The 27,918-nt window shown below is 43.5% G+C and overlaps 1 protein-coding gene across 1 annotated transcript in view; it reads right to left on the bottom strand.

The window, feature by feature from the left end:
• The window catches only part of chfr (checkpoint with forkhead and ring finger domains, E3 ubiquitin protein ligase), an 88,587-nt gene that overhangs the window by 40,409 nt on the left and 20,260 nt on the right, over positions 1–27,918 (bottom strand). The window contains exons 3-7 of the mRNA XM_063074100.1: positions 24,703–24,812; positions 22,329–22,388; positions 17,034–17,486; positions 10,527–10,683; positions 2,822–2,976 (exon numbers count right to left, since the gene is read on the bottom strand). Of these exons, the coding sequence (XP_062930170.1) occupies positions 2,822–2,976; positions 10,527–10,683; positions 17,034–17,486; positions 22,329–22,388; positions 24,703–24,812 (935 nt within the window). The remainder of the gene's footprint in view (positions 1–2,821; positions 2,977–10,526; positions 10,684–17,033; positions 17,487–22,328; positions 22,389–24,702; positions 24,813–27,918) is intronic.

Raw genomic sequence — 27,918 nt, 5'->3', positions numbered from 1 at the left:
CGAAAATTCCTCCTCGCCATGATGCAAATCTGATCAGCAGCTACAGGAAACATCTGGTGGAGATTATTACTGCAAGGAGGTTCTATCAGTTATTAAATCTCAGAGTTCACTTACTTTTTCCAGCCTGGACTGTGAATGATTAAACAATGTGTTCAATAAAGACATGAAAAGTATAATTGCTTATGTGTTGTTAGTTTAGGGAGATTGTGCTTGTCTATTATTGTGAATTAGATGAAGATCACACCACATCTTATAAGTAATTAATGCAGAAAACCAGGTAATTGTAAAGAGCTCATACTCTTTATTTTCTTGCAACTGTATGTCATTTGTAATTGCAACTCGTCCATCACGGCCATTGATCATTTCACTTATTCTACCTCAAAGGGCAGAAAGATGAATTCATATTAGCGATCTTAGTAATATCTGAAGCACAGGTGCACATTCCTTTATCCGAAATTCTGAAATCCAAAAAGCTCCGAAAACCTAAGTTTTTTTTTTGCCAACAGCTGACGTCACTCAGATGTGACGTGGCAGCACTAGCAGAGGCCGCCAGACGTCAGTTGTGGCTCAGCGCTTGTACTGGTTACACATGCATTTGTTGTTTGTTGATATTTCGTGTTCACTGTTGACTTCGTGTTTAATTTCACTGTGAAAATGTCAAAAAGAGATGCAGATACCCCTATAGGTAACAATGAGAAAAAGAGAAGGAAGCATCTATCATTATCAATAATGCAGCAAGTGGAGTTATTACAGAAGCTTGATTGCGGTGTGTCTGTGCAGCGACTTACTGAAGAAAATAGTGTCGGAACTACCACTGTATATGATTTAAATAAGCAGAAAGACAAGTTACTGAAGTTTTATAGTGACAGTTACAGTGACGTTCTACATTGACTCCAATAAGTCACTTCCTATGTGTTTGATTCGGTTTGTTTGAAGCTGTATATTTTTATGTTTTATTGAATGTTTTTGTTGGAAGTAAAAATTTTTTCGTCATTATTCCCTAAATAATACAGTATAACAACTATTTACATAGCATTTACATTGTATTACGCATTATAAGTAACCTAGAGATGATTTAAAGTATACAGGAGGAAGTGCGTAGGTTTGGTGCACCGCCGGGTCCTAAAGTCCACCGCACTGATACAGGTTAAATAAGGGACTTGGGGACGGGGCGGGGGGGGGGGGGGTCTGAAATCCAAAAAATTCTGAATTCCGAAATCCAACTTGCCTCAAGGATTTTGGATAAGGGATTGTGGACCTGTATGGAATCGTTAAACTCAAAAAATAAAAGGTTTCTTAAATTTTATGGGAAAATTCCTTAAGACCACAAGACAAAGGAGCAGAATTTGCCCATTAAGCCCACTGAGCTTGCTCTGCTGTTTAATCATTTTTCCTCTCAGCGCCATTCTCCTGTAATCTTTGATGCCCTTACTAATCAAGAACCTATCAACCTCTGCTTTAAATGTATCTAATAACGTGGCCTCCACAGCCATCTGTGGCAATGAATTCTACAGATTCACCACCTTCTAGCTAAAGAAATTGCTCATTTCTGTTCTAAATGGACGTGCTTCTCTGGTTCCATGCTCTCCCACTATAGGAAACATCCTCTGCATGTCCAGTATCTTGGCCTTTCAATAGTCAGTCAGTTTCAATGAGACTCCCCCAACATTCTTCTAAACTCTAGTGATTACAAGCCCAGGGCCAAAGCCTCCTCATACATTAACCCTTTCATTCCTGGAATAATGCTCCTGAACATCCTCTGGGCCCTTTCCAATGCCAGTACATCCTTCCAAATTCAATTCAAGCAAATTTGAATTTCAAAAGGCAAACAACATTGAATAAAGTGCAGTTCCATAGTTTGTATCATTCAGTGACAAGGCATTAAAGCATGCAATCCATGGACTCCTCCTTACCAACCACCACCAATCAAGAACCTATCAACCTCCACTTCAAATATACCCAATAACTTGGCCTCTACAGCCATCTGCAGCAATGAATTCCACAGAGTCATAAGAGCAAAAGATATAGGAGCAGAATTAGGCCATTTGGTCCATCGAGACTTCCCCATTTCATCATGGCTAATCCACTTTCCTTCTCAGCCCCAATCTACTGCCTTCGTCCCATATCCCTTCCTGCCCTGACTAAGAATCTATCAACCTCTGCCTTAAATATACATAAAGACTTGGCCTCCACAGCTCCCTGTGGCAACAAATTCCACAATTTCACCACTCTCTGGCTAAAGAAATTTCTCAACTCCCTTCTAAAAGGAAGCTTCTCTATTCTGAGGTTGTGTCCTCTGGTCTTAAGACTCTCCCAGCACAGGAAACATCCTCTCTACATCCACTCTGTTGAGGCCTTTCAACATTTGAATGGTTTCAATGTGGTCATCCTTCATTTTTCTGATTTCTAGTAAATACAGCCCAGAGCCAAACACTCTATGACAAGCTGTTCAATCCTGGGATCATTTTTGTGAATCTCCTTTGAACCCTCTCTGATGTCAGCACATCCTTTCTAAGACAAGGGGCCCAAAACTGCAAGAGAGGCTTCAGCAATGCTTTATAAAGCCTCTACATTACATCCTTGCCTTTTTTTAAAAAAAATTCTAATTCTCTCAAAATGGGCCACCACTCACTCAACCTGCAAATTAACTTTTACAGAATCCTACCCAAGGATTCACCACTTTCTGGCTAAAGAAATTCTTTCTCATCTCTGTTGTAAAAAGACGTGTTTCTATTTGGAATATACAAACATCTTTCTCAGATGGCTGGAATGCTAACACATTTTCTGCTGAAATTTAAAAAAGAGCACTGGAACTACTTGCCTGGATGCTGGAGGAGATAAGCTTCCACAAGATTATTCACCATGTGATTTTTGCTAATGCGTTCAACAGGACAACGGCAAGTTGGGCAGAGTGATGACCGCTCCATCCACCCTGAATAACAGGCTGCACAGAAAGAGTGCATGCATGGTTGAAGGCTGAAAGGCGACAGAAATTGAAATTAGATCCAACTGTTTCAAAATTAAGCCCTGAAATATTCACATCTTGCACTACGCTTTAGCATTTATCCAATAACTTATTTCTCACAAGCACCACATTTGAAGAAAAGTATTTTCCAATCAACCAGGCAGCCAAACATATCAATGGGATTTGTTGGTCAACTCCAGCTTGATATATAGTACTGTACAAAAGTCTTAGGCACCTATATAGCTAGGGTGCTTACAACGTTTGCACAGTATTGTATTTGTCAACGTAGAGCAGAGAGAGAGTTTGTAAATTTGGTGTGAGCGAAGGATGTTGGGAATGTTGAGGGTAGAACACTGCAGGAGAGGTGTGGGACGGGTGGCAGAGGAGTACCAGAGGCCGGGGGGGGGGGGGCGGAGGGTGTGGGTGCAGACACACCCAGTCCTGAGACACCAGGCAAGGTAATCTGATTCCAAACAATTGGTTTATTGATCATTACAGAATGTTTCTCTGGTGCTTCCTGCTCCCTCCCCTCTCCCTTCCACTTTTCCCCAACCATGATTCCCCTCTCCCTGCCCCCTTCCCACTCTCAGTCCACAATAGAGACCCATATCAGGATCAGATTTATCATCACTCACATAGGGCATGAATTCTTCAGTGCAATATATAAAATTACTACAGTAGAGTGCAAAAGTCTGAGGCATCCTAGCTATATATATGTGCCTAAGACTTATGTAGAACTCTCCTTGCTGGAGCCCTGGTTTCTGTGTCAAAATTGTGGTGGTTGTCTAATGTGTCCAATGACAGGAGACCTGTGCGGGAGAGCTTTCAAAGGTGAAAAGCCATCGACCCAGGGCAGTTCCACTCTCTCGATCTCAGGAGTCCAGGATCCAGTGGTACCAAGTGACAAACTGGGATCTTGGTTGCAGTGGATGACCGTGGCATCTTCTGTGCCTTGTCATGCCCTTTGCTCTCCGTGGAGCTTTGCAGTTGGGTCTCATCCGCCCAGTCTGTGGCATTGATTTCGCATGCTAGGACAGAAATGTCTCCATCTCACTGGGGTATGAAGCCTGTGAGTCTGCACACATATACACATGCATATGTAGTGCCTATAAGAAGCATTCATCCCCCTTGGAAATTTTCATGTTTTATTGTTTTACAACATCGAATCACAAATTTGGCTTTTTTGACACTGATCAGCAGAAAAGCTCTTTGTCAAAGTGAAAAACAATCTCTACAAGGTGATCTTAATTACAAATATAAAACACAAAATAATTGATTATATATGTATTCACCCCTTTAATATGACACACCAAATCATCACTGGTGCAGCCAATTGGTTTTAGAAGTCACATAATCAGTTAAAAGGAGATCATTTGTGTGCAGTCAAGCCAGTAAAAATACACCTGGATCTGGAAGGTCCAACTGCTGGTGAGTCAGTATCCTGGCAAAAACTGCACCATGAAGACAATAAGAACACTCCAAGCAACTCCATGAAAAGGTTTTTGAAAAGCACAAGTCAGGAGATGGATATGAGAAAATTTCCAAGTCACTGAATACGCCTTGGTGTAGAGTTAAGTCCATCATCTAAAAAATGAAAAGAATATGGCACAGCTGTAAATCTGCCTAGAGCAGCCACCCTCAAAAACTGAGTGACCGTGCAAGAAGGTGACTAGTGAGGGAGGCTATCAAGAGAACTATGACATCTCTGGAGGAGATGTGGTATATCTCTGCGCATACCACAGCTGTTGCCTGGCTGCTTCACCAGTCACAGTCTTACGGGACAGTGGCAAAGAGAAAGCCATTGTTGAAAAAAAACTCACACAAAGTCTTGGCTATAGTTTGCCAGAAGGCATGTGGGAGACTCTGAAGTCAGCTAGAAGGTTCCATGGTCTGATGAAACCAAAATTGAGCTGTTTGACCATCAGACTAAGCGAGCACTGGACATCATCAAATACACATCTTCGCTACTGTGAAGCATGGTGGTGGGTGCATCATGCTGTGGGCATTCCAGCAGGCCCTGGAAGGCTTGTAAAGGTAGAGGGTAAAATGAATGCAGCAAAACAATGACCCCCAAGCATAAAGCCAAAGCTACACAGGAATGACTTAAAAACAACGAAGTTAATATGGCCGAGTCAAGAGTCCAGACCTCAATCCAATTGAGAATTTGTGACTACTTGAAAAGGGCTGTTCACAACTGATCCACATGCGATGTGACAGAGCTTGAGCAGTTTTGTAAAATAATAGGTGTGACGAGAATACACATAGATTAAGATGTTAGCTGTCCTGTGCTGGCACGAAAGCTGACTGCGAAGAATATAGAAGGTCTGTGTGGAAGCCGTTTGAATATTCATTCGTTTTGCTCTCTCTCTCCTTCCCCCCACTGTCCATCTCCCACTGCAGCGATTACTGCAAACTGAACTGAACTAAATTGAACTGAACTTTGCGTCACTTTGAAACTGGTCATTTATCCCTAGACAACGATAGAGCTTGATTGATCCTGTTATCTTAATTCTGTGTACATGTGTGTTTATCATTGCTGAACTGTTGCATTTATTATCCTTTTGATTAGAGTACTGTGTTGCTTGTTTCTTTAATAAAACTTTCTTAGTTCTAGTAATCCAGACTGCAACTGAGTGATCCATTTCTACTGGTTTGGCAACCCAGTTACAGGGTACGTAACATAAGTGGGGTTCTCGTCCGCGATTTTGAACGCTATATTTGGGACGGAGTAATTGATTGGGTTAAAATTCCCGAAAGAATGAAAAGACAAACAGCAGAAATGGAGGTTGAGGGATTTATAAAGGTGCTGACCTTGGAGGCATTAGAGGATGCCAGGAAAGCGGAATTGGTAGCTGTGGCCAAACGGTTGAATCTTGCTAAGGGGAAGTCGACAATGAGGAGAGAGGAGATACACAGAGCTATCGTAGAGAACTATGTATCTAAAGGTGTGTTTCCCCAAGGTGAGCTGGGGGTGGTGTCTATTGAAAAACCTGCTGGAGACGCAGTACAGGTGCAGCTTGAAAAACTGAGACTCGAGCACGAGTTCCAGGTACAGCAGTTAGAACACGAAGAGAAGCAGTTAGAAAGGCAGGAGAAAGAGAGAGAGTTAGAAAGGCAGGAGAGAGAGTTAGAAAGGCAGGAGAGAGAGAGAGAGAGAGAGAGAGAGAGAGAGACAGTTGGAGCGAGAGGAGAAACAGAGGGAAAGGGAATTCGAGCTGGAGAAGTTAAAGATAAGGGCAGAGCAGGGGCCCGTGCCGAACCAAGGTGGAGGGTTCCGGGCGACCCAGGAGGTTAGGCTGGTTCCCCCATTTGACGATACCGACGTGGATCAGTACTTTCTCCATTTCGAAAAAGTTGCTACAAGTCAGGACTGGCCGAAGGATAAGTGGGCTGTTTTGCTTCAGAGTGTACTGAAAGGGAAAGCCCATCAAGCTTACTCATCTTGTCCGCGGAAGATGCCCAGAGGTATGAGGTGGTGAAAGAGGCCATCCTCAGGATTTATGAGTTGGTCCCGGAGGCATACCTGCAGAGGTTCCGTAATGCGAGGAAGCAGTGGGACCGCACGTATTTAGAGTTTGCCCGTGAGATGCAGACTTATTGTGAGCGTTGGTGCGCCTCGAAGGGGGTAGAGGGGGATTATGACAGACTGCTACAGCTGATCCTGATTGAGCAGTTTAAAGGTTGTGTCCCTGAGGAATTGAGCCCCTACCTAGATCAGAAAGAGGCAGCCACGTTAGCCGCAACTGCTAAGTTAGCGGATGAGTATGCGTTGACGCATAAAATGAAGTTTGCCCTGAGTAAAGGCTACCAGAATGGTAGTCAGGACGGCGGGGAGAGTCCGCCAGAAAAGTCAGAAAGTAAGCCGGGGACTAGTGAGAAGGATAAGGTAGACCGGGAGCAGTCTGGTAGGAAGTCTCCTGGGGTCGTCTGTTATAATTGCGGGAAAGTCGGACTCTTTGCATCCAGGTGCTTTGCCCCAAAGAAGGAGACGGGAAAAGGAAAAACGGCGATTTTGACTGGCTGTATCGAGCTGGTAAATGAACCGCTAGGAGAGGACAGGTCTGCCAAAGTTCAGGAAGGGCGCGAGAGGTTTATCTCGGCCAGATTGGTGTCAGTGAAGGAGGGGTTAAAACCAGTTCCAGTGCGGATCTGGAGAGACACGGGAGCGTGTCAGTCACTGATACTGAAGAGCGTATTAGAGTTTAGCTCAGAGACCCAGACTGGGGAGGTCAAGGTCAAAGGTACTGGGGAAGGGACAGAGGCAGTCCCTTTGCACCAGATACACTTACAAAGCAACCTGGTCTCTGGACTAGTCACGATCGGGGTGAAGCCCAAATTACCGATGAAAGGCGTGGAAGTCTTGCTCGGTAATGACCTCGCCGGGGGAATCGTGTTCCCAGCAGTGAGATTGACAGGTCAGCCTGCCAGCATTGAGGCCCCGCCCATGGACTCACAGGTTCATCACAGGACTGTGGTAGTAAATTTAGCTGAGACATTTCTGCCAGCCTTGTACGAGAAGGGGGTAGAAAGTGAAAAGAAGGAGTGTAGTGAAACAAGAGGTAGGGAGGGCGTTGAGACAGACTTAGCATTAGCCAGGGAAGAATTTGTGCAGGCGCAGGAGCGAGATGAGGGGCTGATGGTTTTGGCGGAGACAGCTCTCTCTGACGCAGAATTAACAAGGGAACTAGTAGGCTATTGTGTGGAGGAGGAAGTGCTAAGGAAGAAAGGGAGACCAAGTACCGTACCCGCAGATGAGGAATGGGGGTGGTGCAAGAGTTATGGGGATGAGATTTTTAACCTGGCCCACAAGGTACCCCTCGGTGGACATTTTGAGGTGCTGGAGGAAACAGTTGGTGGAATCATGAAAGAGGTTTACCGGCTGCACCGGAGGAAGGATGTTATTGATTATGGCTGACGCGAACTGAGACGGTCACAGGCTTTTGATATGCTAACAAACCTAGTCGGTGTTGGCGTGGAAATCAATTAAGCTAGGGTCCCCCTGATAAGAGGAAAAAACCATTTTGAAAAGATGAGTATGGTATCGACCAGATGGGAGAAGGCCATTGTTTTGGCCAGCTCTGCTGATAAAGTCTCTCCCTTAATCCCCGAACAAAGCGACTCTTTAGGAGAAGTAATTAAACGACTCGCACACGTGTGTTTGATTGTCCCGAGGCGATGCAAAGAACTGGGACGTTGGGTGGTGTTTGTTACGCTAGGCCAGCCTAGCGAGCAACACCCCTATAGAATGAGTAATTCAGTGACGAAAGGGCTGACGAACACAGAGGTGTGTATTGGCGATGTAATACGGCTGTCTGAAGCCAGCTTGATAGTGAACCTTGAAAAAAATGAAGGTCACTTACCTGGGAATTGTGGTGACACAGGGGCAGCTGGCAGCAATGCAAGCTAAAGTGCGAGCTATCTCTGACATCCCAACCCCGACAGACAAGAGGGCCCTCAGAAGGCTCTTGGAGATGGTGGGGTACTGTAGGAAGTTTTGCAATAACTCTGCGGTTACTACCCCTCCCCCTCCTACTAAGCCCTTGCGAGAGAAAACTAAGTCGGAATGGGACGACCCTTGTTATTGTGGTCCGGGACGAAACCCAATGAGAGGTTACATTGATCGCAATTCATCAGTGTTTTTGGCCACTATGAAGTTTGCTAAATTGGAGCCTGGTCTAAGGGATTATTAATTACACATATAAAAGGAACAGAAAATGTGATTGCTGACTGTCTGTCAGGTGTTGACAACTTCAAACTCGCTGTATTAGCCAAATAGCTGATAAAGATGTGTATTTGTGTGTATCAAATAATGTATTCATGTTTGTAATTTTTAACCCGGTAGAAGTCCTTAAAGGTGGGAAGTGTGACGAGAATACACAAAGATTAAGATGTTAGCTGTCCTGTGCTGGCACCAGTGGGATCAGCAGTTGGTCTGCCACCTGTCTTCAGGAGAAAGAGAGATAAGGAAAACAATGGAGCAGCATTTGGAGATGTTAATGAAGGGACGGGAGAGTTTAACGGAAGGAGAACTGTCAAGATCGGCTGCCCCTTTGAACCCTGAACTGTTTGAAGTGATGGACAGGCGATACCCCAGCAGGGGGATAAAAAGGGACAGGTTCGCTAGGGCAAGACACACACGACACCCCGAGGTAACGAGACCCTGGAAGCGGTGCGTCTCCCACAAGTCGGTGGGAAGTTTTGGACGGCTGGTCGCGGGATCAAGCCATAGACGCACAGGGTGGAAAGGCACGATCGGCGGGAACCTGGTGTATGTCCACTCTTGCCTGGGTGCCAGGTTCACCGCAGAGAAACGATCGTATCTGGAAACGGAGGGGTCACGGTCGGTGACCTCAGATGACATCACAAAGGGCTCGCACGAAAGCTGACTGCGAAGAATATCGAAGGTCTGTGTGGAAGCCGTTTGAATATTCATTCATTTTGCTCTCTCTCTCCTTCCCCCCACTGTCCATCTCCCACGGCAGCGATCACTGCGAACTGAACTGAACTAAATTGAACTGAACTTTGCGTCACTTTGAAACTGGTCATATACCCCTAGACAACGATAGAGCTTGATCGATCCTGTTATCTTAATTCTGTGTACATGTGTGTTTATCATTGCTGAACTGTTGCATTTATTATCCTTTTGATTAGAGTACTGTGTTGCTTGTTTCTTTAATAAAACTTTCTTAGTTCTAGTAATCCAGACTCCAACCGAGTGATCTATTTCTACTGGTTTGGCAACCCAGTTACGGGGTACGTAACATAGGGAAAAAAAATTGCAGTGTCCAGATGTGCAAAGCTGATAGAGACCTATCCACACAGATTCAAGGCTGTAATTGCTGCCAAAGGTGCATCTACTAAATACTGACTTAAAGGGGATGAATACTTATGCAATCAATTATTTTGTTTTATAATTGTAATTAATTTAGATCACTGTGTAGAGATCTGTTTTCACTTTGACACCAAACAGTCTTTTCTGTTGTTCACTGTTAAAAAAGCCAAATTAAATCCACTGTGATTCAATGTTGCAGAACAACAAAACACGAAAACTTCCAAGGGAGTAAATACATTTTATAGGCACTGTACATATATACTGTATATATACAGAACTATACAAAACTGATTCTGATATGGGTCTCCATTGTGGACTGAGAGTGGAAAAGGGCAGGAAGAGAGGAATCATGATTGGGAAAAGGGGAAGGGAGAGGGGAGAGAGCGGGAAGCACCAGAGAGACATTGTGTAATGACCAATAAACCAATAGTTGGGAATCAAATTACCCTGCACCTACACCACCTGCTATCTGCGCCACACCCCTCCCATTCCCAACATCCTTTGCTCCTGCCATATTTATGAACTCTCTCCCTGCTCCACATGCACAAATACAGTACTGTGCAAAAGTCTCGGGGAATCCTAGCTATATGACTTTTGTACAGTACTGTATCACGCAAGTTGTCACAAGAGATGGACTATGAAAATCCATTATGTTACAGGTTTGAAGTTTTGGAGAACCTGTCAAGTGACAAAAGCTACTGCTCTTGCTATGGAAGAGACTATTCATACCTGACACAATCGTGCAACAAATCCTGACAGATGATACAGGTGAGTGTTTCCTCCATTTTGTCTGGCTGTTTTCCCTCCAAGTTCCCTTGATCCTCGTGCCTAACATTTGAACTCTGACCTTCACCGAGCTGAAATGGTTCTGGAGTTCCATCATTCTCTGATTTGTTTTTGAAAAAAAAATAGGAAATTGTCAAAACCTACCACCTTTGGTGAAATGAAAAACAGAATAGAATCTGAGAAACAGACTTAATGTAGAATATCAAACAACACACACAAAATGTTGGGGAAAACTCAGCAAGTCTTACATCATCTACGGAGCAAAATAATAGCGGATGTTTCAGGCCAAAACCTGTGATCAGACCAAGAAGAGTGCAGAAGTTCCGATGAAGGGTCTCGTTTCAAAACAAAGACTGTTTATTCCCCTCCATAGATAGTCCCTGACGTGGAATTCCTCCAGTATGTTCATCTGCAGAGTGTTGTGTTTATAACACAAAACTGGTCTTCCAACATTTAAAAAAAAAGAGAACTCTGGTAGAAGCATGATGAGCTGCATGGTGGCCCGAGGATTCTTGGTTAGTGTTTTAGGTTTAAGCCTTTGGTAGGGGAGTCACAGAAACAGGCCCAACATGTCCACACCCATCTCAACTCGTCCCATATCCTTCTAGGCCAGGGGTTCCCAACCTGGGGTCCACACATTACTTGGTTAATGAGAAGGCCCAAAGAATAAAGGTTGGGAGCCACTCCTCTAAGCCATTACTGTCCATGTAGCTTGTCAAATATCTTTCAAACATCATAACTGTACTTGCCTCTACCACTTCCTCTGGCAGCTCATTCCACAGACCCACGTGAACAGCTGCCCCTCAAAATGCCTTTACATCATTCACTCTCTCACAATACATCTAAGCCCTCTAGATGCAAACCGGGGGGCGGGGGGGGGGGGAGATGATCAAACAATTTGACCCAACAACACAAAAAGCAGAATTTCCTGGTGGGAACCCATTTCAATTCTACTTCCCATTCTAACATGTTAGTCCATGGCCTCCTTTACCACCATGAAGAGGCCACACTCAAGTTGGAAGAGCAACACCTTATATTCCATCTGGTAGCCTTCAACCTGATGGCATGAACATCAATTTCTTTAACTTGCAGTCGTTGCCACCTCCCAACATATCCCATGCTAGTTTCCCTCTCACACCTCTTCTCACTTGCTCATCACCTCCCTCCGTTGCTCTTCCCCCTTCCCTTTCTTCTATGGTCTTCAGTCCTCCATCAGATTTCTCCTTCGAGCCCTTTATCTCTTTCACCAATCAACTTCCCAGCTCTTTGCTTCACCCCTCCTCCAGTTTCACCTATCATATACCACCTTGTAATTCTTCCTCCAATCCGCCACCCTCCCCCCACCTCATTCTGACTTCTCCCCTTCCTGTCCAGTCCTGATGATGGGGTGGGCTCAAATTGTTGACTGTTTACTCTTTTCCATAGATGCTGCTCGGCCTGTTCAGTTCCTCCAGCACTTTGTGTGTGTTACCCACCTGTCCTTTCACTTCAGATACACAGTATATGAACACTTTACATTTAACAAGAAAAACAGATTGAGTGGAAAGCCTGAGACCATTCCCCAGGCAGAAATAGCTGATATAAGGGAGCATTATTTACTTATTCATTTTTTAAAACACTGTGTTAGGTGCGTGGAACATGCTGCCAGGGGTAGTGGTAGAGGTAGAGGTAGATACATACAGGAGATTTAAAAGAATGTTAGAGAGGCACACCCATGAAAGATACATCAATGGAGGACTATGTGGGAGGAAAGGGTTAGATTGAAATTGGTTAGTTATTGCCTGTTATGCTGTTAGTGTTTAGGGCAGCAATGAAAGTAGGATTCTTCATAGCTGTTTCCATAACAATTTTTTTGACCAGTGGACCACTCAGTCTGACCTCTACCCTTTGACCAGTATGGCATGGGTGACGGCCAAGAGTCAAAGCACAAGGCCCTGACTTCAGGCAACGTAACTATCCGGGTCATTGAGTTCTTGTCTGCCTTTTGCATTGCAATTCATCTTGTTGACTGCAATTTCACCCTGTCAACAACCTCTCCTCACTACACATTGCCTGTGTTTGAAAATCAGCAAGCTTCCAAACCCTACGACAATGTTGTGGTCCTCTTGGAGGAGATCGAACATGAGAGTTGGTTAAAAGACCAACACAACATCATGGGCCTAAGGGTATGTACTGTAGCATTCTATGTTCTATGTCAGCCAGAAGTCGTGGTCCATGTAGGTATCAATGACATGGGTAAGATGAGAGACAAGGTTCTGCATAGGGAGTTCAGGGAGTTAGGTGCCAAGGGCAGGACCTTCAGGCTGTGGTTGCAGGATGGCTACCTATGCTACTTGCTAGTGAGGCCAGAACTAGGATGATTATACAGTTTAATGCGTGGCTAGGAAGCTGGTGTAGGAGAGAAGGCATAAGATTTTTGGATTATTGGGCTCTCTTCCAGGGAAGGTTAAGACTTGTAGAGAAGGGACGGTTTGCACCTGAACTGGAGGAGGACTAATATTGTAGCGGGAAGGTTTGTTAACGCTGCACGGTGGGGTTTAAACTAGAGTTGCAGGGGAATGGAAACCAGAGTGTCAGAACAGTTAGCGGAGAGGTTAGTGTCCTGATCTGCATATATTTCAATGCAAGTATCATAGGAAAGGTGGATAATACCGCTGAAGATGAGGTAGCTGATTTTCAAACACAGGCAATGCGTAGTGAGGAGGGGTTGTTGATAGTGCGAAATCGCAGTCAACAAGATGAATTGCAATGCAAAAGGCAGACCAAAGCGAAAAGGGTGAATACAGGACTGAAGATGCTGCACTTGAATGTGTGCAGTGTATGGAATAAGGTAGATGAACTTGCAGTGCAGTTGCAGATTGGCAGATATGATGCTGTAGGCATCACTGAATCATGGCTGAAAGATTATAGCTCGGAGTTTAATGTCCAAGGATACACATTGCATTGAAAGGACAGGCAGGAAGGCAGAGGGGGCTGCTTTGCTCTGTTGGTTAAAAAAAAATGAAATCAAATCATTTGAAAGAGGTGTCATAGGGTCAGAAGGTATTCAACCATTGTAGAAAGAGTTAAGGAACTGTAAGGGTAAGAAGACCCTGATTGGAGTTGTATACAGACCCACAAACATTAGCAAGGATGTGGCCTACAATCAGAACAGGAGATAGAAAATGCATGTCAAAAGGGCAATGTAACAATAGTCATGGGGGATTTCAATATATAAGTAGATTGGGAAAGTCAGGTTGGTGCTGGATTCCAGGAGGGGGGATTTCTGGAGTGCCTACGAGATGGCTTTTTACAGCAGCTCGTGGATAAGCCCACGAGGGGATCAGCTATTCTGGATTGGATGTTGTGCAATGAACCAGAATTGATTAGCGAGCTTAAGGTAAAAGAACCCTTAGGGGAAAGTGATCATAATATGATCAAATTCACCCTGAAATTTGAGAAGGAGAAGCTAAAGTGAGATGTATCAGTATTACAGTTGAGTAAAGGTGATTACAAAGGCATGAGAGAGGAGTTGGCTGGAATTGATTGGAAAAGAACACTGGCAGGGATGATGGCACAGCAGCAATGGCTGTAATTTCTGGAAGCGATTTGGAAGGCACAGGATATTTACATCCCAAAGATGAAGAAATATTCTGAAGGAAAGATAACGCAACCATGGATAACAAGAGAAGTCAAAGTCAACCAAAAAAAAAAGCTGAAGAGAGGGCATATAATAGAGCAAAGATTAATGGGAAGTTAGAGGATTGGGAAGCTTTTAAAAACCAACAGAAGGCACCGAGAAAAGGTGGAATACGAAAGTAAACTAGCCAATAATATTAAAGTGGATACCCAAAAAGTTTCTTCAGATATGCAAATTGTAAAAGAGGCGAGAGTGGATGACGGACCACTGGAAAATGATGCTGAATAGTAATGAGGGACAGTGAAAAGGCAGACAAACTGAATAAGTATTTTGCATCAGTCTTCCCTGTGGAAGACACTAGCAGTATGGTGGAAGGGATCATGAAGTGTGTGAAGTTACTATAACCAGAGAGAAGGTTCTTGTGAAACTGAGAAGTCTGAAGGTAGATAAGTCACCTGGACAGGTGTATACCCCAGGGTTCTGAAAGAGGTGGCTGAAGAGATTGTGGAGGCATTAGTAATTATCTTTCAAGAAACACTAGATTCTCGAATGGCTTAAGAAGACCGGAAAATTGCAAATATCACTTCACTCTTCAAGAAGGGAGAGTGGTAGAAGAAAGGAAATTATAGGCCAGTTAGTCTGACCTTCGTGGAAAGATGTTGAAGTCCATTGAGGGTGAGGTCTCAGGGCACTTGGAGGCACATGATAAAATAGACCCTACTCAGCATGGTTTCCTCGAAGGAAAATCTTGCCTGACAAACCTGTTGGAATTCTTTGAAGAAATAACAAGCAGGATAGACAAAGGAGAATTGGTTGATGTTACGTACTTGGATTTTCAGAAGGCTACACGAGGCTGCTAAACAAGCTAAGAGCCCATGGTATTACAGGAAAGATTATTGCATGGATAAAGCACTGTCTGATTGGCAGGAGGCCAAGAGTGGGAATAAAGGGAGCCCTTTCTGGTTGGCTGTTAGTGAGCAGTGGTGTTCCACAGGGATCTGTGTTGAGACCGATTCTTTTTGTAAGATGTCAATGATTTGGATGATGAATTGATGGAAATGAGGATAGGTGGAGGGAAAGGCAGTTTTGAGGAAGTAGAGCGGCTACAGAAGGACTTGGATTAGGAGAATCGGCAAAGAAATGGCAGATGGAATACAGTGTTGGGAAATGTATGATCATGCACTTTGGTAGATGAAAGGAAAGGGTTGAATATGTTCTAAATGAAGAGAAAATACAAAAAACTGAGGTGCAAAGGGACCTGGGTGTCCTTGTGCAAATTTCCATAAAGGTTAATTTGCAGGTTGAGTCTGTGGTGAGGAAAGCAAATGCGATGTTAGCATTCATTTCAAGAGGATATAAAAGCAAGGATGTAATGTTGAGACTTCATAAAACACTGGTGAGGCCTCACTTGGAGTATTGTGCGCAGTTTTGGGCTGCTTATCTTAGAAAGGATGTGCTAAAACTGCAGAGGGTTCAAAAGAGGTTCACAAAAATATTGCAGGATTGAATGGCTTGTTATATGAAGAGTGTTTGATGGCTCTGGGCCTGTAATCACTAGAATTCAGAATGGAGGTGGGGAACCCTCATTGAAACCTATCAAATGGTGAAAAGCCATTTCTTTGCGACAGGTAACTGTGGAAGTCTTTATCTACATTTAAAGCAGAGATTCATCGATCCCTTCAAAGCATGAAGGGATACAGGGAATAGGCAGGAGAATGGGGCTGATAGGAAAATTCAATCAGGCATGATGAAATGGTGAAGCAGACTCGATGGGCCAAATGGCCTAATTCTGCTCCTATATCTTAAGATGTTATGGTCTTGTATTAATCTTACCTAAATATTTTAGAAATTGAATTTTTATTCATTCAAATCTGGGACAATTCCTTAACCACTCCCAGATTTATCTATTGTACTCATTACTTGTAGCCCACTCATCCAAGCTCTTTTCTTGTGAAGAAAGGGTCTCTGCGGTAATTCAAACATTGAAAAATACCCACATTGCATGCAGGTGGTTATTTTCCATACATGGCACTTACACAAATGCAGGCCATCAGTGAGCAAGTAGAAATTAAAACAATATCTTATGTTTCTACCTTAGCGTAGGCTTCCTGAAACAAAAACACGATAACGACCCAAAGACATATCTTGGCCAAGAAGGTTTAGTTGCTCACCATTCAAGGTGAGGTTGTAAATTGAATTAGACATTGGCTTTGTAGGAGAAGCCAGAGAGGGGTAGTAGACAGTTGCCTCTATGACTGGAGACCTTTTGACTTGTGGAGTACCACAGGGATCAGTGCTGGGTCTATCGTTGTTTGTCATCTATAACAACAATCTGGATGATAACTGGTTCAAATTTTCAGATGACACCAAGATTGAGTTTCCACCTTAGCGTAGGCTTTTTCCACTGAGCTTGAGTGGGTCTACAACTAGAGGTCAAGGGTGAAAGATGAAAAGTTTAAGGGGAATTTCAGTGGAAGCTTCCTCAGAGGGTCATGAGAGTGTGGAACATGCTGCCAGCACAAGGTGAACATGAGCTTGATCTCAATGTTTAAGAGAAGTTTGGATAGGTACGTGGATGGTGGTTTGGATAGAAGGCTATGGTCCCAGTGCAGATCGATGGGAGTAGGTAGTTCAAAGACATTGGCAAGGCGCAGATGAGCTGAAGGGCCTGTTCCTGTGCTGAACTTTTCTATGGGAGAGGCATCAAATGGGTTAGACTTTTTTCCCTCGCTCAGTGGTACAGGTATGGCAAGATATACGAAATGCAACTTTGATTAAGACAGTCAACTCCAGAAATTAAAAGAAAAACCTTTTAGAGAATATATACTTGCCTCTTTTCTGTTTCTTTTTGGCTGGTTCCATGTCCTCTTCTTTGGCCTGGACATCAGAAACAGTGTATGCTAAGACTTCAAATCCTGGTGTGTTTTCCGTGCCTGCCCAAGTCCGTGAGGTTGCTGAAGGAGGACTGGGTGGCCTTGGACATGAAGTCCAAAGTGCTGCTGAGCAGCTAGTTTCTTGTGTGAGTGCAGAAGGTCCAGTGGTGGACAATGGCCCTGTTGAGGAAATGCATGGTTGCAGAGTAGAGGCAGAAGGCTGACTAGCGATAGAATCCACTGCAGAGGTACAGAAAGGGTTGTAGTTAGATGTGCATGGTTGTGGATCCTCTCGTGAAGGGTGCTCCACTCGCTTGGAACAAAGGGGATTGGCAACTGACGTTTGGTTGGAGCTGCTGTCCAAACTTGAGGTTTCACTGATAATCTGATTAACCTGACTGCAAGATGATCCTGTCAATGACAATCCAATAAGAAAATATTTCAGATAGTAACTCAGTTTATTCCATTATGAAACAAAATTGCACGTTACATTTATAGCTCTGTTAAAGATGAATGAACAATGCAGAACAAAACTCCAAAATCTTTCAGCACAGTCCAACACATCCATACTGACTCGTGATGCAATACACAAGAGATATCTGTCCACCCATTTCTGCATATGTATTCTACAATCTACTTAGGGACTTGATTCTAACTCTTCCTTGATAGAAGTGCAAAGATGATGAGACACAGATCGAGTGGACAGTCAGAGACCTTTCCCCAGGGTGGAAGTGACTAATACAAGGGAGTATAACTTTAAGGTGTTTGGAGGAAAGTACAAAAGGGATATCAGATGTAATTTTTTTTTGGAGAAGTAACACCCAATGGCATGAATATAGATTTCTTGAACTTCCGGTAATTGCCTCCACAACAATCGTTCCCCCACCCCCCAATACTTCACCATTTCCCATTCCTGTTTCCTTATCTCCTTACCTCTGGTGCTCCTCCCTCTTCCCTTTCTTCCATGGTCTTCTATCCTCTATTGGATTCCCCCTCCTCCAGCCCTTTATCTCTTTCACCAACTTCCCAGCTCTTTATTTCATGCCCTCCCACCTCCCAGTTTCACCAATCACCTTGTACTTCTTCACCATCCCCCACCTTCTTACTCTAACCTCTCCTTCCTGTTCAGTCCTGAAGACAGGTCTTGGCTCAAAAAGTTGACTGTTCACACTTTTCCATAGATGCTGCCTGGCCTGCTGAGTTCTTCCAGCATTTTGTATGTGTTTATTTGGATTTCCAGCATCTTCAGATTTTTTTTTAAAAGAACAAGAGTATTCAGGTTCTTGAACCAAAGAAGATCACTTAACTTCACTTGCCTCATAATTGAAATGTTCGCACAACCAACGGATTCACTTTCAAGGACCCTTCACCTCATGTTCTCTTACTTATTGCTTATTTTTTTCTTAAAATTGTTTGTTCCTTTTCTATTTGTAAAATTTGTCGTCTTCTGCACTCTGGTTGAACGCTGTAGTTGGATGGTCTTTCATTGATTCTGTTATAGTTATTCTATAGACTAGTTTTATGCTGACAAGAAAATGAATGTAGTTTGATAACAACATTTATTTGGTGGGTGCATTGAACGATGCCAGGGGTGGTGGTAGTGGGAGATACATTAGGGACATTTAAGAAAATCTTAGATAGAGATGGATGATAGAAAATGAAGGGTTATATGGGAGGGAACTGGTGAGACACTTGGAGTATTATGAGCAGTTTTGGGCCCCTTATCTTAGAAAGGATGTGCTTGATAGTGGAGAGTGTTCAAAGGAGGTTCACAGAAATGACTCTGGAATTGAAAGGTTTGTCAAATGAAGAACATTTGATGGTTCTGGACCTCTGCTCACTGGAATTCAGAAGACAAAGGAAAGGATCTCATTGAATCCTACCGAATGTTGAAAGGCCTCAATAGAGTGGATGTGCAGAGGACGTTTCTCTGGTGGGGGAGCCTAGGACCAGAGGACACAGCCTCAGAATAGAGGGGTGTCCTTTTAGAATAGATGAGGAGGAATTTCTTTAGCCAGAAAATCATGAATCTGTGGAATTTGTTGCCACAGGCAACTGTGGAGGCCAAGTCATTGGGTATAATTAAGGGAGCGGTTGAGAGATTCTTGATTGGTCAAGGCATGAAGGGATATGGGGAGATAGAGTAGAAAAGGGAAAATGGATCAGCCATAATGAAATGGTAGAGCAGACTCCATGGGTCAAATGGCCTAATTATGCTCCAATATCTTATGTAAGGGTTACATTGATTTTAAGAGTATATTAAAAGGTTGGCAAACATCACAGGCCGAAAAGCCAGTACAGGTTTCCCCCGCCATCCGAAGGTAGAGTGTTCCTATGGAACGGTTCGTAAGCCGGAATGTCGTAAAGTGAAGAAGCAATTACCATTTATTTATATGGGAACATTTTGTGAGCGTTCGCAGACCCAAAAATAACCTACCAAATCATGCCAAATAACACATAAAACCTAAAATAACAGTAACATATAGTAAAAGCAGGAATGATATGATAAATACACAGCCTATATAAAGCAGAAATACTTTTCCACAATCATTGCCAGCACTGTTCTCTGTAGCGAAAATCTCACGCAAGCGCTCTTGGCAGAAAATCTCAGACAAGCGCTGTTGGCAAAAACACTCTCTCCAGTAACCTTTAAGCTATGAAGCTGCCAAATCATACCAAATAACACGTAAAAACACACAGCCTATATAAAGTAGAAATAATGTATGTACAGTGCAGTATCACTTACGGGAATCGGGAATACAGCCTGCCGAGCACACTGATGATGGTGTGTTAGACTGAGTCGTCGGTGTTTGGGTGGTGCAGTGGCCCCCACCCTCCAGGCCGCTGACCGATACTGATCTGCAAAGCATGCAGGGGTACAGCAGTAGCCGGGAGGCATCCAGCACATCTTTAAGAAACAAGCCAAAATAAACAAGCTAATTAATTAGGTGCCACCCGGCACATAAATGTCGGCCTCTGATCTGGGCCGACATTTACGTCCCGGGCGGCACCTAATTAATTAGCTTGTTTATTTCGGCTTGTTTCTTAAAGATGTGCTATGTGCCTCACGGCTGCCGCTGCATTCTCCGCGAATCGGTATCTGTCCGCGGCCTGGGGGATGGGGTGGTGGGACACTGGGGTGTCATCTTATCGTCGTCTGTTTCATCTTCTCCTATGACTGCCTGCCTCGATGTCGAAGGTCGAATTTCGTCTTCTGCTGTGGCTGATGCAGAAGGCTTGTTTGACTGCTGAGCCTCGCATATTTTTCTATCATACAGTTCTTTGTAAGCACTCAAACCATCCTGCAAATATGCCCTAAACCGACGTACTCTTTCAAAATTAAAGTCGTACTTTATCAATGCAGCGAAAATCTCACGCAGTTGCTTCATGTTCAGTTCCTGGACGACTTCACCTTCGCTACTGAATTCGGTTTCGATTGTTATCCTTTCCTCTTCCAATTGCATCAGCTCTTCATCTATCAGTTCTTGGTCATGGGATGTCAAAACCTCTTCAACATCATCTTCATCAATTTCCACAAGCCAAACTCACTTTGTCCCTTGCTTCGTTCACCACGATCGAAAAGCTTAATTATGTCTAGTTTTACGCTAAGTGTAACACCCTTACGAGCTCTTTTAGGCTTTTCCAATACCTTAGAACTCATCTTGCTAATGGATGCTCACAGGCACGTGTTTAAGCAATGCTGGCGAGAATGCCGTTCCGAATCCGGGGGAGAGCGGCTGCTCGGGGCACGCGTGCTGCCTTTTATCAGGCGCTGCTTTTTTTTGCTCAGTGCTTTTTTCACACACTGCCTTTCTTCGTAACAGTGAAAACACCTTCTGTTAGCGAAAACAGGTAACTAATGTAGGTTTTTCGTAACAGTAAGGTTTCGTAAAGCGAACGTTCGAAAAGCGGGGGACACCTGTACTGTGATGTATTGTTCCACATTCTATGTTCCATCCCTTAGGTGGGAGGGGAGAGTTGTGCTGGTGGCAGGTGAGAGCTTCAAATATTTCTGAGTTCTTAAATTTGTACATCTGAGTTGCTCCCTGACCCTAACATTCACACTAATGTACATAAACCAAACTCATCATCCTGAATACCTTCAATGGATTCCCTTTTAATCAAATGCTAATGAAAGAAAGTTATTCATTCAAGAAACACTACAGTGCCATAGAGTAATACAGCACAGAAAAAGGCACCTCAGTCCCATCCACCCATGCTGAACAAGACATCCGCTAGGCCAGTCCTATTTGCCCACATTTGACCCAGATTCCTCTAGACCAGGGTTCCCAGCCTGGAGTCCACGGGCCCCTCCGTTAATGGTATTGGTTCATGGCATAAAATGTTGGGAACCCCTGCTCTAAACCTCTCCTAGTCACGTACCTGTCCAAGTGACTTTTAAACGTTAACGAACCTATCACTCTCCTCTGGGTTCAAGAGATTTCCCAATGTATTAGATTAATTTCTAGCACTGTTGACTACATCAGTGGTAGTCACTCCCTTCACTGAAACCCTATCAGCATTCTCTCCTTAAAATTATATACAAAATTAAAAGTCACAACTCAATCAGAAGCACCGAGCCAGATTGAAAAGGTCAGGGTGTTGAGGCTCTAGGTGAGTTACGGCCAGTTCAGATCTCTGTTTACTCGTCTCTGTGCTGAACTGTAGGACTCTTCTTTGTGGACTTTAGTTCAGAAAAGCTATTTTGTTTGTGGTTACTGACTGCACGATTTTATTTCAGTGCATATTGGGTGTTTGGCAGTAGTTTCTTCAATGCGTTATTTTCTTTTATTTTTTATGGATATTTTTCTGGCCATAATGTGGTTTCTAACTCTCTGCACATTGGGTGTTAGACAGTCTTCTATATGTGGGTTTTTGGTTGGGGGGGGGTCTGTTTCATGGCTGCCTATTAGGAGTTGAATCTCTGGGTTGTATAATATATACATACTTTGATAATAAAAGTACTTTGAACTTTGAAAAGCTTGTTTTTAATTTACATCTTTTGCACCTTCATCCACTGCTAGAAAAAACAAGTCAAATGCAATTAGTGGTTCAATGGTTCCATTTAATATCGGAGAAAGTATAGAGTACACAGCTTGAAATTCCTTTTCTTCACAAACATCCATGAAAACAGAAGACCCCAAAGAATGAATGACAGTAAAATGTTAGAACCCCAACCTCCCGCCCACGCAGCAAAGTATCCACCTACCCCCCTCCACTTATTTCTAAAGTAATTGACGTTGAAATAATTACCCAAAGCATCTTCCACACTCTCCTCTTCAGAATTCAGTGCTTTGTATAAATAGGCAACATCTGAAAATACAAACAGAAAAAATGTTTTCTTTCACTACAAAATATAACACCAATGAGCAAAAAGTATACACAAAATTTAACAGCAGCTCTTTCAAACGCAAACAACAGGAATTCTGCAGATGCTGGAAATTCAAGCAACATACATCAAAGTTGCTGGTGAACGCAGCAGGCCAAGCAGCATCTATAGGAAGAGGTGCAGTCGATGTTTCAGGCCGAGACCCTTCGTCAGGACTAACTGAAGGAAGAGTGAGTAAGGGATTTGAAAGCTGGAGGGGGAGGGGGAGATGCAAAAAAGCTCTTTCAGTTCACTTCAGAATCTGCCCCCAAATTGCTGTGGAGAGTTTATTCAAATAAAGTACCAGGGGAAACAGGTCAAGATACGCCTCTACCAGACGTGTAGAGCACTCCTTTCCTCCAGTAACCTGCAAGTCACCCTTGAGAAAGGTGTAGCACCTGCTTAGCTTCCCCATCCCTGATCGGGGTCTCGTGAAGCCATGGGAACAACGTATCACCATGCATAATAACAAGCCCTCATTATACAACCACTGATGCCAGGAAGACAAACTTTGAAGAGTATTGATAATGGCTGGGGTCACCCGTCTTGTAAAGAAGTTCATTCATGACCATATACTAACCTGAGATTCATTTACTTATAGGTATTTACGGGAAAATACAATAGAATCTACGAAAAACCATACATAAACGACTAACAAACAATGTGCAAAAGACAAATTGTACAAATAAAAAAAAATACACAGAATAGTGAGAATTCTGTTTCAGTTGCCTTGGGGAGAGGATTGTGCCTTCACCCCCATCTGTGCTCCTCATGATTTTATATACCTTTAAAGTCACCCTCAGTCTCCAACACTCCAAAGAATAAAAGTCCTAGCCCCTCCAACCTCTTCCAACAACTCAGGCTGGAGTCCTCACAATGTTCTCATAAATCTCAAAGATTCAAAATATAGTTCATTATTAAAGTAGGCATTGCAGTACACAACCCTGAGATTTCTCTTCCCCAGACAGCCACGAAACAGAGAAATCCATGGAATCCGTTTAAAGAAAAACATCAACACCCCCTCCACATGCAAAAACAAACACAGACTGTGCAAACAGCAACAAAAAAGGTGAGTGAGAAACATAGAATAAAACATAAAAATCCAAGAGTCTAGCCACATTCAGTTCAGCATTCATTATCCGCAGACCATCCCATTTCAAAATCACCCAAAATAGCAACAAGAAAAAAGGAACGACCAGAAACTAGAAACACAGAACATGAATTACAGAGCCCAAACCACAAACCGTGTCAATTAAACCTCGTCCAAGACTCAACACTCTGGCACCATCAAGGGAGGAAGAGACAACCCAAATAACAGCAAGCTTCTTTGCATCTTTCTTATAACAGGCTAGATAAAAATGTACACAACACTCCAGGTCTAGCACAACCGAAAGTGACAAGCTGAGAAGTTAACAAAAGCAAGGATCAGCTTCCCACTGCTCAGCATTTGTACATATCCAGTTTGACCCAATCCTACCACAGCACAGTAATGCAGCAGTTAGTGTAACACTTTTCAATTCCCACCAGTCTATAAGGAGTTTGTATGTTCTCCCTATAAACAAGTGGGTTTACTCCCAAATCTAACCATGTACGGGTCAGTAAATGATGTGTGAGCTACGTTGTCACAAAAAACGTGGTGACCCTTGCAGGCTGTCCCCTGCTCATCCTCAGACTGTGTTGGCCATTGTCGCAAACAATGCATTTCACTGTACAGTACCGTGCAGAACTCTTCGGCATATATATAGCTAAGGTGCCCAAGAGTTTTGCACAGTACTGTAGCAACTGTCCACAAAAATAAACAAATTTCATGGGTCTCTGCTGTGGACTGAGAGTGGGAAGGGGCCAGGGAGAGGGGAGATCATGGTTGGGAAAAAGGGAAGCAAGAAGGGAGGGAGCAGGAAACAGAGAGACATTCTGTAGTGATCAATAAAACAATTGTTTGGAATCAAATGACTCTTCCCGGTGTCTCAGGGCTGGGTGTATCTGCACCCGTGCCACCACCCGCCACCTGCCCCACACACCCTTACCGCGGTGCTCAAACCTCGCTATTCCCAACAGCCTTTGCTCCTACCAGATTTACAAACTCGCTTTCTGCTCCACATTGACAAATACAGTATTATGCAAAAGTCTTAGGCACCTATGTATGTACGTGTAACAAATAGTCAAGTAAAGCTAATCTCTTATTTACTGATTTACGACAGGAACCAAAAACAATAGATTATCAAGTACATGCAGTACTTTTCTGAGCGATATCCTTACTCTGATCTGGCTCATTTTTCCTGTAGACAACGTAAATTGCATCTCCATTTTGCAATGGATAGGTCTGTTTCTTCACCACTTTGGATTTGTTGATGACTGTTCCATTGGTACTGCAAAATCGAAGCGACAAGAACACGTTAGCCTGTATAAACAATCACTGGAGGCAAACTAATGATTCTCCAGAAGTACCGACTGAAAATGAAACACTCCAAAGTTTAAGGCATTTAGATTACTAAAGGGGACCAATTAGAGTAAAAACTCAAGTATAATGCAAAATTTTATTGCCTTGCATCTTCAACAGCAACCAGAACACTACCAGTAAGCTCCAAGACCGTGGCCTCAATACCGCCTTGTGCAATTGGATTCTCCATTTCCTCACTTGCAGATCCCAGTCAGTTTGAATTACTAACATCTCCTCCACAATTTCCATCAGCACAGCTGCACCACAAGGTTGTGTGCTTAGCCCCCTGCTCTACTCGCTTTACACTTATGACTGACTGCGTGACTTAGTACAGCTCCAATGCTATATTCAAGCTTACTGATGATACCACTGTCATGGGTTGAACCAAAGGTGGTGATGAATCAGCATTTAGGAGACTAAAAATCTGTCTGAGTGCTGACATAACAACAACTTCTTACTCAATGTCAGTAAAACTAAGGAGCTGATTATCGACTTCAGGAGATTCAAGAGCCAGTCCTCTTCGGCGGATCAGAGGTGTAGAGGGTTAGCAACTTTAAATTCCTAGGTGGTGTTATTTCAGAGGATCTGTCCTGGTCGCATTAGGGTCAAAGGAAAAACCAGCAGCAGCTCTACTTCCTTAGGAGTTTGCTGAAATTCAACATGACATCTGAAACTTTAACAAGCTTCTAGAGATGTATGGTGGAGAGTACACCAAATGACTGCATCACAGCCTGATATGGAAGCACCAATGTCCTTAAACGGAAAACACTACAAAGAGTAGTGGATGCAGCTTAGTCCATCGTGGGTGAAGCTCTCACAACCATTGAGCACATCTGCATGAAATGCTGTCGCAGGAAAGCAGCACCCATCATCAGGGTACCGCACCATCCAGGCCATGCTCTCTTCTCGCTGCTGTCATCAAGGTGGTGGTACAGGAGCCTCAGGACCCACACCAGCAGGGTTAGGAACAGTCAGTATCCCCCACCCATCAGGCTCTTGAACAAAAGGAGGTAACTTCCCCCAACTTCACTTGCCCCTTCATTGAAATGTTCCCACAACCTACGGATTCACTTTCAAGTTATCGTCATCTCATGTTCAGTGTTTATTATTATTTTTTATTTGCACAGTTTGTTGTCTTCTGCGCTCTAGTTGAATGCCCTAGTTGGGCGATCTTTCATTGATTCTGTTATGGTTATTATTCTATAGATTCATTGAGTATGCCCACAAGAAAATGAATCCAGGGTTGAATATGGTGACATACGCACTTTGATAATAAATTTACTTTGAACTTTGAATTTTGAGCCTCTCAATTGGCTATTGCTTCTGCCTTGCTGCAGGACTGATATTGTTTCATTGTTAATGGCATATAAACAACCTAGGCACAGGAACACAAGAGATTTTGCAGATGCTGGAAATCCAGAGCAACACACACAAAATGCTGGAGGAGCTCAGCAGGTTAGGCAGCAGGACCTGATGCGTTGACTATTTACTCATTTCCATGGATGCTGCCTGACCTGCTGATTTCCTCCTGCATTCTGTGTGTGTTGCTCCAGCCAGGAAGGTATTAGCTCCTGGAAAGGCAGCTTTGAGCAAATAGCAAAATTATTAGTACTAGTTTTTTTCAAAACACATTCAAACTTGAAAAAGGAATTTGGCTGTGCAATTTTTCCAAAGGTTGAACCAATTAGGAAGATATTTAGCATTAGAGAAAAATAGTAATAAAGTTTCATTGTTAAGCAAAACAGATCAGGCTGGAGAAGGGGACTTCATCGGCCTGAGAATGGATGATATACAGAATGCAATCCTAGTTGGGTTCACAAATTTCCAGCCCCAAAGTCAAAGTCGTTGTGCATTTCCACTTCCGGGCATTTAACATCCCCAAATTTAACCACTCCATCTTGCCTGCAGCTGCTAGTAGTGCCTTAAGGTCCAGAATCCACCCACCACTCTCTCTCCTCTAAAATGCAGCTCAAAACCTTCCTTTTTGGTTAAAAACACTAACAGCCAGACATTTATATTTTTATTTGCTAACAAACCCAAGAAAAGCCTCAGGCCATTTCATTCCTTTGCTTGGTCTGTGCTGAGCGGTGTGGCTCAAAGGGCCGATTCCATACTGTAGCTCAATAAATGAAAAGGGAAGGTGGTGATAGGCAGGTGAGAAGAGGTAAGCGGTCAGAATGGAGAATAGAAGAAAGGGGGAGGGAAAAAAATTAGCAGAAGGAATCAACAGTCCAGGCAGCATCTATGGGAAAGACAGCATCTATAGAAATGAATAAATACTGAACGCTTTGGGGCGAGACCCTTAACAGGACTGGAAAGGAAGGGGGAAGATGCCCAGAATAAAAAGATGGAGTGGGGGGTGGGGGGGAGCGGAAGGAGGCAAGCTAGGTGAAGCCAGGTGGGTGGGGAGAGGGGGGTGAACTAAGAGGCTGGGAGGTGATAGGTGGAAAAGGAAAAGGGCTAGAGAAGGAGGAATTTGATAGGAGAGGGGACCATGGGAGAAAGCATGGTGGCACCGTGGTTAGCACACTTTACAGTATCAGCGACCCAAGTTCAATTCTTGCCTCTGCCTGTAAGGAATTTGTACATTCTCTCTGTGACTGCATGGGTTTCCTCCCACAGTCCAAAGACATACCAATAGGTGGGTTAATTGGTCATTGTAAATTGTCCTGTGATTAAGCTAGGATTAAGTCAGGGAGTGCTGAGCGGTGTGGCTCAAAGGGCCGATTCCATACTGTAGCTCAATAAATGAAAAGGGAAGGTGGTGATAGGCAGGTGAGAAGAGGTAAGCGGTCAGAATGGAGAATAGAAGAAAGGGGGAGGGAAAAAAATTAGCAGAAGGAATCAACAGTCCAGGCAGCATCTATGGGAAAGAGTAAATGGTAAAAGTTTTAGGACTGTTGATTCAATGTTCATGCCATCAGGTTGGAAGCTACCTAACTGTATACATGAGAATAAATGCAACCTGGTTGGGTATCACACTCTCCTCCAAGCAGAACAGTTGAGATTTTCAGCCATTTAGGTCTGTGAAGTTA

This window comes from Mobula hypostoma, chromosome 21 (genome assembly GCF_963921235.1).
Source record: "Mobula hypostoma chromosome 21, sMobHyp1.1, whole genome shotgun sequence".
Lineage (NCBI taxonomy): Eukaryota > Metazoa > Chordata > Chondrichthyes > Myliobatiformes > Myliobatidae > Mobula > Mobula hypostoma.
Note: the sequence above shows the minus strand (reverse complement) of the source record. Positions and strands in the feature narration are given on the sequence as shown.